The sequence below is a fragment of the Gymnogyps californianus genome, chromosome 14 (genome assembly GCF_018139145.2).
Source record: "Gymnogyps californianus isolate 813 chromosome 14, ASM1813914v2, whole genome shotgun sequence".
Classification (NCBI taxonomy): domain Eukaryota; kingdom Metazoa; phylum Chordata; class Aves; order Accipitriformes; family Cathartidae; genus Gymnogyps; species Gymnogyps californianus.
The window spans coordinates 1,036,386-1,057,938 of record NC_059484.1 but is presented as its reverse complement, the minus strand read 5'-3'; the positions used below and the strand labels follow the sequence as shown (position 1 = coordinate 1,057,938).

The following is a 21,553-nucleotide window of genomic DNA, read 5'->3' as shown; positions in this document are numbered from 1 at the left end:
GTAACAGCACACATCATCAGAGTTGCGAGATGAGTCAACATCTATCCAGGTGCCTATAGAAGTGGTTGTCACTGCACCAGGTGAACACCTCATGCCCACAGTTTGCTCCTGCCCGTTCTTCCAGGCACCAGGGTTACATTCTGCCAACCACATAACCGCAAGCATTAATGTGACTAGTCATAAACAACCAACCTTCTTGGAAAGTCTGATAAGCAAAGTGAATGTATAATATAAAATGGAGCCACCTTAATAGCAAAAAAGCTCATGCAAAATTTCACACAGTTGTTTTCAAATTGCACAGCATGGGTTAATTTAAGAATCATTTCATCGGTTCATGGAGAATAAATTTAGCTGAAAATACATTGTAACAAACATTTTGCTCAGTTCTCTTTTTTAGCTAATACTTTAACACAGTAAGGATCTGTCCCTGGGATAGAAGGAATTTCTAAAATTTTTTAATGTTGTCCTGATCCTGTATTCATGAAAATCAATGCAAAGGCTACCATTCACTTCAGTGGGTGTTAGAACAGGGCCTGCTTGAGGTAGAGAAGTGTGAATCAAACAGTTACAAACAGTTACCAGATGATGAGACTGCTAAGAACATCCCACTCCATTCCTATTTCCACATAAATGCACAACAGAATGACATAAGGTATATTTATCAAATATATCCGCTTTGAAGCAATAATAAAAGGCCTCTTAGAACCCTTGACCGCATACAGCTCTGCTTATTTTCCAGTGAGACAATGCTGACAGATGTGGGGAAAGAGAGGCTTCTATTCCTGACTTCCTTCTGTAAATGTTTAGAATTAATTTGCTGTGGAAAACAAACTATTTATAGACTGAACATGTGTTTATCATACAAGAAATCAGAATGGAAACTGGAAAAGGGTGTAATTTAGAAGCCCAAAGATTTTCTTCCTGGCAGTGTCCATTTGCATTCCTAACTCTGAGAAAACTAAGGTGAAGGGAACAGGCAAGTGCTTCTATAAACTATATTTAATGACTTCCACTAGAACGAAAATGCCTCTGCTTAATATTGGATGCATATTTCTGCTGGCACAGCAGTAAGCATCAAACCAAGAGTCTGACTGCCCTGAAGGACAGAGCACTGTCCCTGCTTAGCAGAACAGGTTCAGATAACTGCCACTAAACAAAAGAACAAACATTTATAATTAACCTTTACAATGTCAGTGGGGCTGGAGAATCTCTTAAAGGCTTAAGTTCTTGAACTGAGATTGTAAGATATTCCACTATTAATACCTTTAAAGCCTTTGTGAGAAATCTCTTAGAAAGACTGCTCCAGAAAATGCTGTGGGTTTACTAGATTTAGACACTTCAAAACATGCTTGCATTTTAAAGCAGTATCAAGATGTGTTCAACTCAAGTGTTGTTTGGTTTTTTCTGTGTGTTTAGCAAGCTGGTTTTGAAGTGCAAAATACAGAGGAACAGCCAGAAGCAGAGCAAACAGCCGCTGAACTCCGATAAACCCCTGGGTCTTACCATCACTAATGCGCAGCTTTTGTTTCACTTTCTGAAAAGTGTCCATAGAGCGCCATGCAAATTTATTTCTGAACATCACAAGAAACATCATATTTTGTCAGGCACATGTGTCACCACACAAAAATGGGTACAAGGAAATGTATAATCAGAAGAGTTTATATCTAGTTCTATCAAGTATCCAGACTGCCCACTCATTGTTAGGAATGTGCCAGGCTGCCTTCTGGGGCAGAAAACTCCTGTTAAAACATATGTTGGTTTGATTGTTATTCCCTGCATTGAAGGGAAAAGGTTGTCATGAGATGCAAGACACAATGAACGAGCTTAACTGCACAGAACGTTAAGAACAAGACAGGAGAGATGAAAAGACAAAGCAAGGACCAGACACTACCCAGACATCACTTGGCATCTTCACAGGCATATGAGGAAAGGGACTCCAGACTAAAGCACTGAAACCTTTCCTGAAAAGGACGAATCACCACTGCAGCAGTGCCCAGTAACAAAATCACATCTTCACACACCCCCTTCATAGCTGTGCGGACCCCCCTTTCGAAAGGCAGGAATCCAGGCTGCCCATAACCTCACACAGCACCAGCAACGAAGCCACAGTATTTTGCTGTCTCTATATTTTGCCTACACTGCCTGCCTGCTCACCCTGCAGTAGTTATCTAGCTGATGAGAGAGCAATACCCATTAACTCCACGTTCTGAGCCTTATCACCAGATTCCTGCCAGCAATAACTGTGTCTAAGGTTTTCAGTGTAGCTGTGTTAGTACATTTCTTCTTTTACAGAGCACACTTGATTTGAGATATTCTTATAAACTTATCAAGGACCATACAGACAAGCAGGGTGAATGCAGAAGCACAGGCTGTCTTGCAGGAACAAGCTCCCATTCCACCATCACAGCACTAGCAGTACAAGTCAGAATAGTCACACAGGAATCAGCCCTTCAACAGAGACAACGAATTCCCTCCCTAACCTTCATACAATGGATTTTCCCTTCCACTGTATCCTTCTAATGACCAAATGAAGTCAGTCACAACATGGTGTAAAGTAATTATTAACATCTTTGACCTTACTAGTAAATATGAAAAGGACTAAGACCTTACTGCGTCGAGTATTACTGGGATTAATCCCAAATAATTCTCAAATATTTTTCCTCTCACTGTATAAACAACATTTGCAAAATATTAGCCTTCATGAAACCCTGTATCTGATACGTCTGCATAAAAAGCCCATTCACCTGGTCCCATCCTCATCGCTGAACAACTAATAGAAAATCAGTTTCCAAAAACTGGGAGGGGTGGGGTAGAAAAAAGGACCTGTTCACATTATCCAAAAGTATTAACTCTGTAAATCAACACAAGGACAATGACGCCTGTTGCTATGCTTCACAGGTGAAGGCATGGGCTTTTAAAGACTGATTAAAAGTTCACTTAACTAAAAAGAGAAACACAGTTCTCTGAAGATCTAATAATACAAAGATCGTTATCCTTAAAAAGTAGAATTTGGTGTTGCTAAGCAATGGATGGTATCTTCAGTGCATATGCTGAGCTTGAAACAAGGGAAAGACATGGTTTTATAGCATGTAATTAGCTAGGAACTAGTAATTAGTGAATGCCTTTACATTCACCCATTTTCCCATGTACACCTGGCATTGATACATCTTCATAGTCTACCCCAGGACAGTTTAAGCAGCGGAGACCTAAGAAAAGAACTTGTGACAAGTAGAACTTGTCAGAATTTCACCTCTGTTTAAATCACACACAACTATCTGAATAATTGATTCCTCTTTTGGATCATAACTCTACGCAGGCAGGCATTCATTAGTTTGTTCTATACATCTCTCTACTTTTGCACTGCAAGTCTGGGCTGGCTTTGCTGCCACTGCCTGATCTGCACTGGTGTTCAAAACTTGCTAATTCATTGCATTCAATGGAGTGATTCCCAAAATGTGATAGGAATCTCTGTCAAACTAATTTCCTACTGGTCTTGCATCCAAAGTGAAGCCATTTTAAATTACTGCCTCTCTTTTTTCCCCCATAAAATCAGATGTAGGATGTATATTTCACACTCTGATTCTTCAGCATATAGAGTATGTCTCATGCTCCCTCCTACATCAAAGAGATTCCAGGCATTTTGTTATACCTATTAAGATTTTAAGGTACAAAAACTATGTAGAAAGAGAAAAAATACTTTCCCCATACCCTGCCACTGTGATTTACAGAAAAACACTGCATTAATTTTAAATGGATTAATTTTGAATGGATGATCATTACTCTCTAAAAGCATTTTTATGGAAGACTTTCTAGTCCTTAAGATTTGTGCATCTTTGTGTAACTAAACAACAGTTGCAAAAGATGCTAACATCTTCGTATGTGAATAAGTATAAAGAAATAAAGAAATAAACTATATTTCTGTGGCAAGAATACACAAGTCAGGCTCCTTTCTATCCCACCACAGTTACTCCCCTAGCTTTCCCACATCTGGAGGCATAGCACACATTAAGGCACGAACTGATCTTACACCTGCCACAATTGTAGGGTACAAACAACACACAGTAATTGCAAAATTTTCCTTTTGTGAACCAGAATTAGTCTCTCCTGTGAGTGCTTCTGGGTTTTGTTCCAATATGTGTAGAAAGGAAACTGTACAGAGCATGCAAACCACACACTAACTGCAGACTGCCTGTATGCTGGCGTAAAGCAACCATTAATTCCTCACTGTGGGGAAATATTGAAAAGGTTAATACACTGCTAGTCGAACCATAGGTATTAAACAATTTTCAATAGCAACCCAGCAGGTTAGAAGTTGTCACACTGTAACATAACGATGGTAACTTGCTGTAAGTCTCTACAAAGATGTCACTGGATTGTCACTGTCCAGAAAGCATGAAATGCAGCATTGGGTAGAACAAACATTATCAAAGGAAGGATTGCAGTTTTTAGACAACTAAAATATACCCACATTAGTAAGCAAAGCGTGTTATTGCAATGATCTAAATTCATCAGCTTTGCCTAAGGATGAAATCAATAAAGTAGCAAACATCTATAACTGCCATAAAGTAATCTATTGATTTCCAGCCTAATCTCTTTATTTTTTCCGGTAATATTAGTTTTAGCATTAAAACTTTAAGACTGCGTGTGTCATTCCCTAGCACTCTGTGGCAGCAGGCAATTTTAGATCTGTAAGAGAAAAGGGAAGGAGGCAATACTCGATACAGCATACGCTGCAAAAATGAAGTGAATCTCAAACAACAGACGCATATACTGAACTTACCAAATGGACCCTGAAAGTCCCAGTATTTACCTAGAAACAAAATGCATTGCACAGATTAGATTCATTAGAACCACGTTTCATAGCTGTGTGTCAGTGAGCCCAAAAGGGAATATGCTTAATCTGAGTTTTCCAGTTTGAACCTCTGCTTAAGTACAGATTTGCTCAGAGCACTGTGCTGACCATTTATCAACGTAGCCTCACCTCTTTAGGAGTAATGGAATCATTTTTAAGTATGATCAGGTTTTGTGCACTCTGCCCACTCTGTCCTGTCAGATGCCTCTCAGTCATCACTGCAGAGGGACCAGTAGTTCCTGCTGGGCCACAAGTATTGTAAAACATAAAAGTGTCACTTCCTGATCCTGCAGTTAGGCATGCCTTATAGCAGTAGGTCTTAGTGAGAGACCCATTGCCCCTCACTTCAATGAAATGGGGTTGTACTTTTAAACCGTGGGGCAACCTAGCATCGATGTTGTTGTTGGCCTGTTTGTATAATTCAGCAGGGGACCGTTCTCTGACCCCACAGAACCCTGCACAGCAGGAGTCCCCATACAGACTGTATCTGTAGCACTTGATAACAGTAAGCCCAATGACTGTGAAAAGGAAAACGAAGGAGATGGCGCTCAAAGCGATAATGAGATAAAGAGTGATCTCTGAGTAATTGCTCGGACTTTTAAAGTGCCTTCTTGTATCAGGGATGATTTTGGAAACTCTGTCCACCACGGCAACAGTGATGGCTACTGATGAGGACATCGGTGGCTCTCCATTGTCTCTCACCTCCACCGTCAGGTTGAAAGTAGGTGTGCTGTCCTCCCCCAGTTTGCGAGTAGTCCTAATCTCCCCAGTATGGAGCTCTACCCTGAACAAACCAGGCTCTGAGGTTTGCACCAGGTGGAAGAACAACCAGGCATTTTGTCCTGAGTCCCCATCAATGGCTATAATTTTCGTTACCAAATATCCAGCATATGCCGAGCGTGGGATCATCTCCAGGGCTGCTGAAGTGTTGGTTGAGGTAGGATACAGAATCTGTGGAGCATGGTCATTCTCGTCCACCACATAGATGTGGACAGTGACAGTGCTGCTCAGTGGTGGGATCCCGGCATCCTGAGCCTGGACAACCACCTGGAACTCCCTTAGTGTCTCATAGTCAAAGGACCTGACAGCATACATGTTGCCGCTATCAGATTTAATGGAGACATAGGAGGCAACAGGTAGCCCGTCAATCTCCCCATCTAGTAGAGAATAGGACACATAGGCATTTTCGGCGACGTCTGGGTCAGTAGCTTTCATAGTGCACAGCAAGGCTCCAAGGGGGTTGTTCTCAGGGATGTAAACTGAGTACACAGGTTCCTCGAATCGTGGAGGATTGTCATTGATGTCAGAGATCTCCACATGGATCACCTTCTGGGAGGAGAGAGGGGGGCTCCCAGAGTCGGTAGCTGTAACTGTGATGTTGTAGGCTGCTGCTTTCTCGTGGTCCAGTTTGCCCTGGGTGATCAAGGTGTAGGAGTTCTTGAAAGAGTTGAGTGTGAAGGGGAGGCCAGGGGGAATACGCAGACTCACCTGCTTGTTTAGCCCTGAGTCCTGGTCAGTGACGCTCATCAGGGCCACCACAGTTCCTGCCTTTGCATCCTCTGGCACTGGGCTGTACAGGGAGGTCAGGACCACCTCAGGAACATTATCGTTGACATCCACAATGTTGACCAGCACCTTGCAGTGCCCAGCCATAGAGACAGGGCCCTGATCAGCAGCTTGCACATAGATCTCATAGGAGGATGCCTCTTCATAGTCTAAGGTACCATTAACCCGCACCTCCCCTGAGTGTGGGTCCACACTAAAGAGCTGCCTCACCTTCTGTGGGGTGTAGCTGCCAAAGGAGTAGATCACATCCCCATTGGAGCCCTCATCGGGGTCTGAGGCATTGAGTTTGACCACTAGTGTGCCAGGCAGGGCATTCTCCAGAAGGCTCACAGTGTAGGTGGAGCGGTCAAAGGCAGGTGGGTTGTCATTGGTATCCACAACTCGCACAGAGATCTGGGCTGTACCAGACTTGGGGGGGTCCCCACCATCCACAGCAGTGAGCACCAGCTGCTGCAGGGCACTCTGCTCCCGATCCAGTGGCTGTTGCAACACCAGCTCCAGGAGCTTGCTACCACTCTGGAAGCCTTTAAGGTCCAGGGCAAAGTGGCGGCTGGGGCTGAGCTGGTAGCTCTGCACAGAGTTGGTGCCCACATCAGGGTCCTGGGCACTCTCAATGTGGAAGCGGGCCCCGGGCACAGCGGACTCACTGATCTCCAGCCGGTAATCCTGGCGAGGGAAGCGTGGCGCATTGTCATTGATGTCCAGCACCTCCACCTCCACATTGTGCACCTCGATGGGCTGCTTGATGACCAACTCCAGGCTGAGGAAGCAGGCGGGGCTCAGCTCGCAGAGCGCCTCGCGGTCCATGCGCTCCCGCACCAGCAGCGCACCGCGTCCCAGCTCCAGCTCCAGGTATTGCCGGCCGCTGCCCGAGGTAAGCCGCGCTCCCCTCGCCGCCAGTCGCCGCGGATCCACGCCCAGGTCGCTCGCCACGCTGCCCACGAAGGCACCGTGAGGCAGCTCCTCCCGCACCGAGTAGCGGAGCGGCCCGCCCGCCGCCCGCCCGGCGCACAGCCCCAGCAGCAGCAGCAGGCCCAGCACCACCGCCCCGCCGCGGCTCCGCCGAGCAGCCGCCGCCGCCGCCGCCATGGCCGGGGCGGGGGGTGGGGAGCTGCCGGAGCCCGGAGCCGCCTCGCCCGGCCCTGGCCCGGCCTCACTCCCCGCCGCCGCCGCCGCCCGGCCGCTTCATGCAAGCGGCGAGCAGCAGCCGTTGGCCGCCTCCGGCTCCGCCGCCGCCCGGTCCATGCTCGCCGGCTGCCCGAGACGGCGGCTCCGGGGAGGAAGAGGGAGGAGAGGGAGGAGAGGGAGGAGGAGGAGGAGGAGGAGGAGGAGGAGGAGGAGGAGGAGGAAGGAGGAGGGACCGGGACTCGCCGGATCCGCTTTCTCCCGCTCCAGCTGCCGCGCGGGAGGAGGCGGGGGAGGACGCTAAGCCGCGGCTGGCTCCGGTTCAGCACCTGGGCAGGGAACAGCGACGCGGCTGCCGGCGGGAGCCGCTGCCGGCGGGAGCCGCCCCCGCGCCCGCTGCCTGCGGGACCCCGCTGCCGGCGGGACCCCGCGTTGCCTGCCCCGCCGCACCGTCCTCACCCACGTGTTGCGGCCCCTCGGTGAGCCGGGCCCCTCGCTCCCGGTGGCCCGCGGGCTCTGGCTGCCGAGCCGGGAGGGGTGCGGCTCCTCCGCCGCCACCGCCCCTCGTCTCCGCCCCGGCTTCGCTGCTGAAGCTTCGGGGGCGCGGGGAGGAGGTGGGGAGGAGAGGGCCGCAAGCCGCCTGCACTTCTGGACCTGCTGCTGCAGTGCTAAACTATATCCGCTTGGGAGGGTTAAATCAGCGCAGGGCTCCAGAAAAAAATGGGCCTCCAGCCAGGTCTGGTGCCGTCTGTGTGTTGCTGCAGTATGTTTGACGACCTCTTTCTTGGAGACCTGCCCCTCTGCTCCCTTGGAGATTCATCCTTGCTGCAGCACCGTCCCTCTGCTCAACCTCTGCGGGCCCCCCTGCCCCACTTCCACCCTCCTCCCGCTCAGCTCCCTCTCGCCCTTGCTGCAGCCGCCGTGCCCCGACAGCAGCTCGGCTGGAAGAATTCTGCAAGTCACACCCACAAGTTATGAGCATTTAAGGTGGGCTTCAGTTTCTCATCCAATGCAATACACAGGCTCAAGGTGATCAAGTGCAGCTGGAGAGAAGATGGAACACAATCTGTTTTCCAGTTACAGTTTTTCCCTCCTCCACCCTTGTGATGGAGGACTGACAAAAAACAAGGCTGTGAAATTGAACAAACTCAGCCGTGGGGGTGAGGGTGCTGCAGCTGCAATGAGTTTTACCCCAATGCCACAAATCCCAGCAAAGACGATAAACTTAAGCATTCATCCATACAACATCTAAGTCACTAAGCTCACATATTTAATGAGACAAACCACAGGACATAGTCCTCCAGGGGTGCAACTATGTTGTACCTACTACCCAGTGCAGAAACTGCTTCTCTGCTAGTATTTCTCTCCCTGTTGTTTTTTTCCTTGCTTACCCCACAAAGTCTTTTGGAATGTCCAATGAATCCTCTCTGGATTGGGCTGGTCTACCAAGGGGAGGGGGTGACCCCAACATTCAGATAAAACCTCTTTGTCCTTTGTGGGCCTGGGAACCCTTCACCCTGTGGGATGACTTTTGAGAGCACAACCTTACACTATAAATCCCAAAAGTTTTTACTGTAATGTATCTGATGCACAAACCCCAGACAACAATTGCCTTAATTCTGACTCAGCACTCCTAAGATCGATTACCAATCACCTTTTATCAGTGGCCACCATTATCAGAAGGGGCAACATTAAGAGCAGGATCACCCCATTTATGTTTTGCCTGATGGGTTCATTTATTTCTCAGCCCATTTTTGTGGCCCAAATATTTGCCCTCGTATTTATTCTAATGTGCCCAGTACTCCAGTGTCTGCAAATACTGCTGTGGAACCACCCAACCCTGCTTCTTTTAAAAGCAGGATAAATGTGGGTCTGTGCAGACATAGATGCCAAGTGCCTAGAACATGTGGAAATGTGCCCATTTCATCCAATTGTCTAAACAGCAGCCAAAAACTTAAAAAAAAAAAATCAGCTTCAAATTTTGGCTAGCTACCCACCTTCAATATAACAATATTCACAGGTTCAGAACAAAATGCCTTGACAGCCTCACAAAACAAAAAACAACGCCCTGCTAAAAGCTGTTAAAAAAGCTATAGCAGCACTAATATACATGGACTATGCGGCCACGTGTCAAAACAACTTGCAGTCATCATGTAAAACAGAAGCCTGAAGGGACACACCCTCCGTTTTCCAGACAATTGAATAGTGGTTTCATCCAGACAGTCCGTGGATCATCTCTGCCCCACACCTCCCATGTGTACAGTCACAAAGTCCTCTAACAAACATACAGCACACCAAGAAAAGGCCAAAAGCCACAGCAACACTGGCAACATCTAAGGTCCTAAGGCCCTGTCTTAAGGTACACGTAGGTAGAAACTCTCCTGGAAATGGACAATTAGCCTGTGCTAAGAGGCGATGGGAACACAAAACTCATCTCTGTAGGCAGTGCCTTTCTAGCCACAAGTTGATTTTACTTACAGTGTGTGAATGAAATACACCAATCACACATCCAAGGGTTTTTAATACCAGCAAGGAATCTTTCACACTGTTCCTAGACCCCAGTAAGTTACTTCTGATAGACATTCAGGCTCTGCTCTAGTGCATTCCAGCTGGGTCCCCCAGCAAGGAAGGGCTGACGAACACTCAAATCCTGGCCCACCTCACTATTTACACGCTACCTAGGTTCATCTTTCCTCACCTCCTGTCTCTCTGTGGACAGCTAAGACTGTGCACATCCAAAGTTTTGCAAAACACCACAGAATGTAAAACTGAACAGAGATAACACACACACACTTCACCAAGCCATTCTAGAACATATGCCATAATATTTTCATTCCCATCAAACATGTTTCTAAACCTCAGGCTCTTAGAAAATTTTTCTCCTAATTTCAGGAGTCCTAGATCCTAGGAGTAAGTCCTAGGATCATCTGGCTTCATGCCTTTTTGTAAGTTTTATAGCACCAATAAAATAGGTATTCTGATTTTTATTTAACAAATTAATACTGTAGCTTGGCTTTGTCCTGGTTTCAGCTGGGATAGAGTTAATTTTCTTCCTAGCAGCTGGTATAGTGCTGTGTTTTGGATTTAGTATGAGAATAATGTTGATAACACACTGATGGTTTTAGTTGTTGCTAAGTAGTGTTTATACTAAGTCAAGGATTTTTCAGCTTCTCATGCCCAGCCAGCAAGAAGGTTGGAGGGGCACAAGAAGTTGGGAGGGGACACAGCCAGGACAGCTGACCCAAACTGGCCAAAGGGATATTCCATACCATATGACGTCATGCCCAGTATATAAACTGGGGGAGTTGGCTGGGAGGGGCAGATTGCCGCTCAGGAACTAACCAGGACATTGGTAGCAAGCAATTGCATTGTGCATCACTTGTTTTGTATATTCTAATTATTTTAGTATTATTACTGTAATTTTATTATTATTATTATTATTATTTTCTTCCTTTCTGTCCTATTAAACTGTCTTTGTCTCAGCCCACTTTTTTCCAGTTCTCTCCCCCATCCCACTGGGTGGGCAGAGTGAGCAAGCGGCTGCGTGGTGCTTAGTTGCCGGCTGGTTTAAACCACGACAGGCTTATTTACAGTAGCACTGTACAAATGTAACAGTCTTTCTCAAAATGTTAGCTTTATACAGTTTATGCTGACTACACAGTCTGTAAGTGATACACTGAAACTTGTTCTGATTAAATGTTCCCTGAGTCCCTTTAAATCTATATAAAATTCCTTGATGGCCACAATAATTTTAGTTATTTCCATCTGCTTCAGTGGTAATGCTGAGTCAGTCGTGCAGGCCTCGATTTTTCATTCAGGAAAAACTTCCATTGAGAAAATGCTTCAGGATCTGGTCTGTAGTAATATTGATTTTTCTAGTGAAAGGCAAAAATTGAAACACAGAAAAACATAATTTCAATTTCAACTGAATTGAGGCTTAGGGGCTTTCTAGTTTTCTTCTTCCCAGAGTTTTGTTGTCCAGTAGTTTCTTGAAATTTCATCTAAGCACCAAATTTTGAAACACCTTCACAGCTCACTAAATAAAAATGTACCCAGTGGTTTCAGATCAATGCACATGAGCAAGAGAATCAGAATCCGTCCCTGCAGCAAAAACAGCTGATAAAACATACCAGGCCCAAATATCCATTTGCTGATAACCCTGATAACCCCTGAAGTGATTGGATACTGCCTGTATGCAGTATCTATATACACTGGCCTATTGGGCTTTGCTGACACACAAAAATTGCACCACTTTAATTAGCTTGGTTAAATTAAATGGTACGAGTCCTTTAACGTGAGTACAAACATACGGGTGTAGCAAAGAATACACTGATTTTATCAAGTCCTGCAGAAGAAAATTAAGTCTATATCAAGATAGTATTACATTGATATATATCTATGTTAGAGGTTGTAGTAATATAACTATTTCAGTATGAAAAGTCCTCACATTCCTATGTAAGCCTTCCTTGAAACAGTTCTACATATAGATATGCCTGAATTAGTAGCAGTGTAATGCAGTGCCACAGAAATATTTCTGTGCAGATATTTCTCTCGGGAGTGATACAATTACACACAGATATAGTTCTGTAGGTATTCAGGCCTTGAAAAGTTCATCCATTTCAAATCACACCTGTACAAGGAATGTTTTTATATAACATTGTAACTAGAATCACCTAAATTTGCTTGAGCAGCAATAAATCTGTGTTCAATTTGCTTCCTTGCAGAACACTATGCAGAGTCCTTCCTCTGGCTGTTTCTGAATCTCACACAGCAAAAGGAGAGAGAAAGACATATTAGAAAACAAGAAGATGTGAAAATACAGCAAGTAACTGAAAAACTCCAAGGTATTTTGACATCTGAAAAGACATTTTGCTTCTTTGTAAATAATTTCACCTTCAGTAACTCACATCCCTTAAACACGATGTCCAACAACTCAGTGTTGTGATGTACCTCCTTTCTGAACTGATGGGAAGTCACCAGCTCCAAGGATCAGGCTCTAGATTTTTGCATGTAGTCTTGCCAGCATGTAGGTTTTTAGCAACAATGAGATTACTTGCATACCATATAAATGCACACACAATTTCTGCCTACTGATAAGTGTGCAAAAAAATATGGACACAAGTCTAGAGAATCCATATAGTTTGGCCCTTAACAAGCAGGTAAGCGGTGTCATTCTCTAGAAAAAACTAGATTTTCTCTATGTGCCTGCTTGAATGTGCTGCCTACAATTTGTCTGCCTTACTTAGAATTAAATCAAGTCAAGAGGAAAGGAATAGTCATCAGTCACAGGCCAAATTACATCAACCACAGTGGAAAACAATATCTATAAACTGTAAGGGAATGACTCAAATTTGTGGAGTTTCTTATATATAGTTTTTTCCAGTGAGATGGTGGACTGTAGCACTATCTTCTAGCCCATGGGTACTCATGAGATCTATGGAAAAAACATCTTGATAGTTTCAGGGGACGGTCATACTACTTCTTCAGTCCAAATCCATCTTTCATTTTGCTCTCTTAGGATTCCTGCATTCTTCTGCACCCTGTTTACTTCAGTCATGTCCCCGTCTCCACTCTTCTCTGAAGAAGAATGTGTACAGGATTGTTTCTGGCGACTTCCCATGTCTCAAGTACTATCTGATCAGGAAGATACTACCTAGAGATGATAAGTCAATGTAAAGGCAGGAGTGAAAGGGATTCATATCCTATAGTGGCCCTCTGCCTGACAAGCCTCCATCAGTCTCGATTTAGCAATCTGAGCTCAGAGATCCCAAAATATGAGAGTGGGTTCTGCAGGCAGAACAGAGCCACTGAGCAACCCCTTAAACAGAGCCCTGCAGTTGAACCAGATCTTTCAGTATATGGTCTGCGTTCTCTGTATGGGATTTTCTGGGGACATGGGATTCTCCCTCTTCCTAAAAATACTGTAAAACGTTTCCCTAAGGTAATGTAAACTTCTTGTTTCTACACTTTGAAATAGGTCTGGTGCCAAATTGCTTAGTTGGATTGCCTCTGTTCTTTCGTATCTTTCCCTAAATCCATTTTTCACATTGGTATGAATCTAACTGGTGAGATTCTTCTTTTTTTATCACAAACATCTGAAGCCAAACTATTTAAAACATTGCTGTTATGGGAACCAAGACTGCTAAACAGCCAGAAAAAATCCTGTTTGGATTTAGGTCACAATTTCTTTGCAGTAGTGTACTTGCTGTTATTCTAGAAAATAGCATGTAAAGAAAAAGAGGTGGTGGGTTGGGGTATGGAGAGGGATCTGTGTTGTAAATTTGAGTTCAGATAAACCACATATAACAAAGATACACAGAAAATACATTTCTTTTCTTCTCCTCGTTGCCAGTGTACGTTCAATTATTTCTCATTTCTAATCTAAAATTTAAGGATGGATACCTCTCTGACTCATTATGTTTGTCTTCTGCTACATTTTTCTGATGACTTAAAAATCCTTTCAGTAATTTATTGACCACAATGTCACATACTGTGCCATTCTAAATGGAAGGACATTAACAACTTGGACATTGACAAAATAACTTTCACCTTTCTAAAGTCACCAGAAAGCCTGTAAGTGCTACTTCTACTGCCAAATGCTTTCTTGAAGGTTTTGGTTGGTGTGTTTTCCTTTGTCACCATTGTCTCTCTTCAGAGCCACAGTCTTTGTCACTCCTCTATGCAGGTTGTGATTCTTCAGCTCAAGCAATCACCACTAAATTTCAGCTCAGTGAACTGGTTGTGAGATACACTCTAGTCAAACAAACCTCTTCCAGATGACGATAACTTCATTTTTTTCCCCAGCTCTGGCTACTGCCTCACCCCATGCTTATATTCACATGTGTTGCACACCCCTCTTTAGAGTTTGAGAACTGAGATAAAGTTACAATGTAGCTGTCCCCCTCTTGAAACTGTATATGAATGTGTCAGAGCAGTTGCCCAGAGACTGAAGACTCAATTTCATTTTCTGCTTTAAGGAGTTCAAACTTCTTTCCTCATCTCCCTAGAAAGTGCCTTCATCATAAGCCACAGGATGTCCTCTACCTCCTTATTGAAACAAGGCAAAAACTTATGTCATTCTAGGTCAAAGAGAACAGCAATATAAGAAGTATCATCCTGTATCCTAACACCTGAGGTACTCACTTGGAAAGGAGGAAATGATGGTAGAAACCTGTTTTTGCTCCAAGTTTTGTTAACCACTAAACCACCTTGGAATATAGTTCACAATAGAACTAGTTCTAATATCTTATAGCTTTTGTGTTACTTCTTACACACACACACACACACACACATCTGTGTTTGTTAGTGACGATAAACTACTTTCACAGCATGAGTACTCCCATTTCTTGCTCATAGTACCAGAACCTGATGACACAGTGTCATAGACAATGCATAACCAGTATCATTACATCTGCAATAGCACCTTTTATTCTTTGCTATGTTTTTAATCTTTTTTTTAAATACATAGACATTGAACTCTATGGTTTTAGTTTAATTTTACTTATGTCACCTTCTTCCTACCCTATCCATGAAAATTATTAGTCAGATAGTCCTTGACCTATCTTTTGGGGTGCCCCATTCATACCTGTACGTGAAGCATTTCATACATATTATTCTCATGTTCAGGCATATTAGTATTTTGTTAACTTTACATCTCCCATAAGATCTCAAATCTGAAGGGTCTATTTTCCATCTTTTTCTCTTGAAAGCCAGTTCTCCTGGAAGATTTTCTAACTTGTCCAACATCATGCATATATCTGCCAGTAAGCCATATTTCTGAGGAACAGACACGTTCTGGCACAAAGTGACTTCAAACATTGCTTTATCCTATTAAACAAGATTTTCTACTAGACTTGGATGGTCCTATCAGTCCAAGTCTCTGCTGATGACTCCTGAGCTTTCCTAACTGGAGATCCAAGTTGGACTGACAGCTCTAAATCTGCCAGTGTTGTCTTCCTGTTCACAGTCTGGCTCTTAAATTCTTCCTTTTCTTCTTTTCTTGTCTATCTATTCTCCCTCTTAAATATTTCTTCTATGTGTTTTTGGTTTTTTATTTTCCTATTACTAGCCACAGCTTAACTTCAACTTTCCATCTTTTATTTATACTATCCTCCCCATTTTTCATTTTGGTTTCTATTCCTTTCTCCATCTTGTCTCTTTCCACTGAATATTCTCCTCTTTCCTTTCCATCTTCTACCTCTAGTTCATTCATTTATTTTCTACTCCATTTTCCATTAATCCTCCTACCTCTTTCCTTTTTCGTGGGTCATCCACTCACTTCCTCTCTTTATGTTGATTTCCCATATTTATTCCCCCTCAGTGTCCCAGGGCTTTTGTGTTTGTCCTTTTGGATATACAAGAAATTTACTGTGTTCCAAAATGATGCTGATAAGGGATGCTGATGTCTCCTTTTCCCTTCATTTTTGTCTACACAACTCAGGTAAAGTAGGAAGCTAAGCACCAAACAGTGGCACGGAACCAATGGAAACAGAGACCTAGGTATAAAAATAGATAGCGAGAATCAAAAGTACAGGCAAGGAGTAATATGAGGAACAGTCACCTTCTTCACTGCTGAGAAAGACTGACAGCATTTTCTTTAGAGCCTGTCAGTGCCTCTCTTTAATAGGCAAAAGAAGTCAGGTTTGCATTATAAAAGACTATATAAGTACCCAAGTACTGTGTATTCTCTCTCTTGAAAACATATACTGAGTTACACCTATTAACTTTATTTCTGCTCCCTGCTTACTCTTAAGAGTCTCTTAGAAGTTAACCACCTAAATCTGAAACTGCCTAGTCCGGATCTGAAAAGGAGCTGGCAATCACATAGGTTTCTTATCACACTGTTTTAATGATGATCTAAATTTGCCTTTGAGCATGTTAGAAGTATTGACTGTCAATGCCCTAACTATAACCTGTACATCTTGTGCTAGATCAGATTTTGCTTTTTGGAAGGTCATTGCTTTCTCCTCCTTCATTTGCACTTTTCTTTCTTGCTCTACTGCTCACCTAATGACTTTTCCAGGTTTGTTGCATTGCCTAATAGCATCTCTATGAATTCTCTTAATCTATGAAGTACATCCTCTAGGACATCTATGTAATCTATGAAAGTACATCAAGTTAGAAAATGATAAATTTGAGATATAAAAGCCTATCTTGAGCTTTAATTTCAATGCTTAATTTATTGAGCCCTGTATCTGGGCAATCATATTCAACTCAGAGCCTCAAAACTGCACAAAAAGACATTGCAAAGACCTCCTTTCCTCAGCAGAGTTGCCCTGCTAACATACTAACAGGATTACCACTTGCACTGAATGGTTAACTCATGCTTTTGTTATTCAAAGATTCTTTCACTGCAACTTTCTTTTACAAGCCTGCCTAATCCATCCTTAACACATCTTCAGGTTACCTAAAATGTTGCAGACCTTCAGCTGACTAAATAAAAAATTAAAAAGAAAAAAAAAAAAAAAGAAAAAAAAGAAAAACCAGACTCGCCTGTCTCACACCTGCTGCCACTCTGCTTGCTGGTATTTTCAAAAAATATACACCACCAGCTGAAGCATACATTAACCTATCACCCTGGGCTGCTAATACCAAGTGCATTTTCTCAGCAAAGCAGACCTTCGTGCAACTTCAGTCCCATGTGACATCTTAAATGTGATTTAAGTGTTTTGTGTTTATTCCCTATACAGGAATGCATTCCAATATACATTCAACATACTGCCTCCAGCCACTCCAGATGCCCCAAGACACAAGTAGAAGTCTAAGATGCACAATGTGAAGGTGGATGGATCATCCAATGGTTACAACTAAGCAGTCTTCAGATTGCTCTAAATTTCTTCCAGCAGCTGAGAGTCACAGTTCTGTCCTTTCTTCCTCCCTGGCACATCTCCTCTCCAAAGCTATATGGGAGGTTAGCACCGAGCTACAAGTGTCTGTTCCAAACCACCATGATATTCTTACACAGCAGCAAGCTACAACTTGCTCCTGAAGCTAAATATGTAAAGCAGCACAGAAATGATGAAGGACAGATTTTCCCAATTTAAAATCAGACCCAAAATGCTACTGTACTGAGTTGTACAGAGCTGCCCTAAATTTCAGCAGTTTCTCAAGTTAATAGAACAAATTATACTTAATCAGAGTTAAAAGTGTAGAGATGACTTTCCTTTTCAAGGCTATATTTTAGGATTAACTGCTTAATTGCTGTTTTCTTGATGTTGGAAAAAGTCAATGTCAAATTTGCCAGGAAATTAAATCATTAGAGCTATGCTTTTTAAAACATAGAAGCGAGGCAAATCATCACCTCTACCTCTGGCTGTTGTACTCAGACACAATTCCCATGCTTTCTGCAGCCAGAGGTGCAGCCACTACTATGGTACTGTCTCCAAGGTGGAGTAGGCAGAACTGTCTAGATATCATGGAAGTTCCTTGCTGTGGAATGGATGAGCAACTGAAGGAACAATGAAGATGTTGCTCTGGGCTTCCACAGTTCACTACAACAAACACAGGTTGGGTGCAGGTTGTATTCAGCATACCTGCCATGACAGAAGAGCCAGATATGGTCTGGAGTGAACCTCTGCACGTCTGGTTCCAGCCTTTCACAGCGTTCTCACGATTGTTTAGACTTGCAATTCTCTATATGGTGGGAAGGAAGAAACTTCACCCCAAGAACAAATGATTGAGGAAAATCTCTGTCACAGAATCTACCCAGCTTTTAGCACAAATAGGAAAGACTTTGCTCAGCAACATGGCCAAATACCTAACAACCCTCTACTCTTACCACCCTTGCGGTTGCGCTTTCAGCTGCAGGTCTTTGCCTACAGTTGTGATACACGTACCATGATCTCAAGTACACAGACAGAAAATGAAAACCCTTCAACTATTTTAAAGAGCAGCTGAGAGCCGTAAAAGAGGCAGGAGTGGATTATAGCACAGGCCCCAAAAAACATACCAAGTCTGTGAGGACTTTTTTTATGAGACCAGTATGCTGCTCCACAGCTTTCTGTATTTCATGTGTCTGCACAGGAATGGCTGAGCAGGGAAAGTAGGGCAGGAAAATATTTTGTTTTGTCTGCTAATTCTCAGCAGGCATTTCTGAGCTTAGAAGATTTTTACCTCAAATCCTATTTAAAAAAAAAAAAAAAAATCCATCTGCCCAAGCTATGCTGTGCTTGGACTATTTTTAAGCTATAGCCGCATATACGATGGGCAAAATGTTAATACTGCAGATTCTGCTGATATTATCTGACCTCAAGACAAGTCCCATTGATTTTCTTACTCAGCAGAACAAGGAACAGCATTTGACCCTGACTTACACTCTCTGCCAATGATTTTGTTTTATATTTGTATTTCTCTTCAGGGTCCTGGCACACAGTGGGATCCCACACCCTCCTTGCCCCCCAAATCTCTCCTAAATACACATGCAAAAGCTTGTTCTTTTTTCTCTCTTGACCTGTAATCTATGTTCCAGCCATTTTATGCCCTTTACCGTACTTCTACAATCTCAGTTGTATTTTCCCTTTAATAAGGTTATCAGAACAGCACAGAGAATTGGATTCTAACTGTGCACTTACAAGTAGTGCTTGAGAACGTGCCAAAAGATTGTCTGCCAATAATTCTATGCAAAAAAACAGCAAAAATTTTGCTTTCTCACTTCTTGTGAATACTTTATCAATAGTTTGAGTTCATTACCCGTAACTAATCTGAGTTTTTCCTTTCTCCAATCCATGGTATTTTACCTGTACCCATTTATTATCTTTCTTTTTACATGTAGAGATTTGCAAAAAAATATATATTTAAAATTAGTATGAAGGAAGTATGAATATAAGTGTGAAAGCACACAAAGAAAATACAAAATAAGGATTAATGGGAAAAGTATGCATTAATTGCTACAGAGCACCCTATATGGGGATTTAATCCAAATGAATGAAGAGGAACAAAATGACCTAAAATAAGGTATCAAGAAGATGAGAAGAGAACTGGAGCCTTAAAATGCACAGCTGAGGAATACAAGAGAACTGTGAAACTAAAGAATTTTACCTAAGACTTAGAAAGGGGTGAGACAAAATGATGACACAAAAGATCCCAAACAGCACCCATTCCTAAAGGGAATCAATGGCAAGTCCCAGATCAGTCTATTGTCACCAGTGAATGAGAACCTATGGGGCATGATAGCCAGTGTCCCTTGTCTTCTGCATTGCACACAAGTGATCCTGGTCACCAGTGACCATCAGGCACTTGAGCTGATGCTGGTGAGTATGTGGGTGTGAGTGAGAGTGGGAAACTTTAGAGATTTTGCAGAAGAAAATCACTTTTCCCTTCCACAAGATCTTGCATTCAGTTCTGTTATACTAATTTCTTCTGTGTGAGATAGTATTTGTACACAAGGTCAGGTCCTTAGAGGGTAAGGGTTCAGTCAGAAAGGATGAGACATAGCAATAACCAGAAGATACTGTGAGGAACCAAGAAAAAACAAAAGCAGACAACACTAAGTGGAAGGGCCCAGAGAAGAACAAGCAACAATAATCTCTGCAACCCAGCGAGACTTTAAGAAAGGGTTGACGGCACAACCGTATTAACTTTCTGCTCCAGGTCCACTTCCCCACCTACATACAGACATCAGCACCAGCTCCTGCATCCTTCACAGTTCCTCACAGCCTTTAGCACTCACTGCTGCTATTGCTGCTGGAGAACAGGACTAGCTCCAGGTAGCTGGAGGGGTTGCAAGGAGCAGAGCAGGAGCGAGATGAGATGGGAGCAGCCAGCAGCATCTCTCAACTCACTACCTGGATGGCAACAGCAGCAGAGAATGAGGCAGTGGTGAACACACCTTAGAAAATACAAAAACTGTAATGTCGCACACAGTATTAAAAAAGGATTTGGCAGCATGGTGTGAAAAAAATCCTGTTGCACAGGCTGACAGGCACACCTCCAGATGAAACAGTGGTCAAGTTATTAAGAAGACGACAGAAAGCCAAGGACCACAGCTGCCCAGTTCAGGGCCTGTATGCCCAGCTTCAGCACTGGTGACATAGCTCTGTTCAGATTCACCAGTGCAACAAGTTCACCTCTGATTTATAGCATATAACAGCATCTGAGAGTAGTTGGAAGGGGAAGCAAAGAAAAGGGGAGATGCAAGGTACGTGGTGGGGCAGATTATAACCAGAAGCCCAGAGGAAGGACTGAGAAGCAATGGCTCTCATGCAGTAACAAGAAGGGGGAAAAAGTTGGGGCTTTTAAAAATGGGACAAGACAAAAGCAAGATGGTGACAGAAGCAGTTGATCATGCCATAAAAGCAGGAAGTCAGGAGAACTGGGTTCTGTTCACTGTTACATCAAGGGCTTCATGATTTTTGGCAAATATCTTAATTAGTTCCTAAGATGTCAGCAATATCTGGGCTCAAATGGCCACTGCAAGGTTTAAAGCACCACTGTAAAGGATGCTTAGATATTCTCAAGGAAGAAGGTACATATACATATGTATGATGTATTATTTGTAATGGGTGCTGAGAGAACTGTTTGGCTTCTTTTAAGTATACATTAAGCAAATTTGTTTTCAAACTTCTCTCCAGAATTCTTAAAATCTCAGTGACACGAAATATTTATGTTTTGAATTTAGTAAGAGTTCAATATTTCTTTCCTTGAGCACAAAAGTCCTTACTGAATAGGTCAGGTCAGAGTGGTTGACTTAATACAATATTCTTTTAAAAGCTAGACTATATCCGGTGTTTAGTGCTAGTTAGTACTATAGTATTAATTCAGATTTACCTTATGCATTTTGTATGGATCATACACGTGGCAAACTCATTCTCCGGTACTGAGGGAAACCCACATTGTATGTCCCTGTTCCTGCAACAGCAGGTCTTGGTTCAGTGATGCAGAGGGCAGGGTATCCTGCCTGGTCCTCAACTGCTCTTCCAGAAGGGCACAGATCTCCCACAGGTCTTATCTGCCAACCTTACAGGGATACATCTTTTAGCCCTGGTATACCTCAAATGACACTAGACTTTTAGC

At 43.2% G+C, this 21,553-nt stretch overlaps 2 protein-coding genes across 2 annotated transcripts in view; both read right to left on the bottom strand.

Annotated features, from left to right (window-relative positions):
- The window catches only part of LOC127021790 (protocadherin alpha-6-like), a 100,087-nt gene that overhangs the window by 39,877 nt on the left and 38,657 nt on the right, over positions 1 to 21,553 (bottom strand).
- Positions 4,681 to 21,553, bottom strand: part of PCDHAC2 (protocadherin alpha subfamily C, 2) — a 36,057-nt gene continuing 19,184 nt past the window's right edge. The window contains exons 3-5 of the mRNA XM_050905592.1: positions 4,982 to 7,352; positions 4,781 to 4,810; positions 4,681 to 4,686 (exon numbers count right to left, since the gene is read on the bottom strand). Of these exons, the coding sequence (XP_050761549.1) occupies positions 4,681 to 4,686; positions 4,781 to 4,810; positions 4,982 to 7,352 (2,407 nt within the window). The remainder of the gene's footprint in view (positions 4,687 to 4,780; positions 4,811 to 4,981; positions 7,353 to 21,553) is intronic.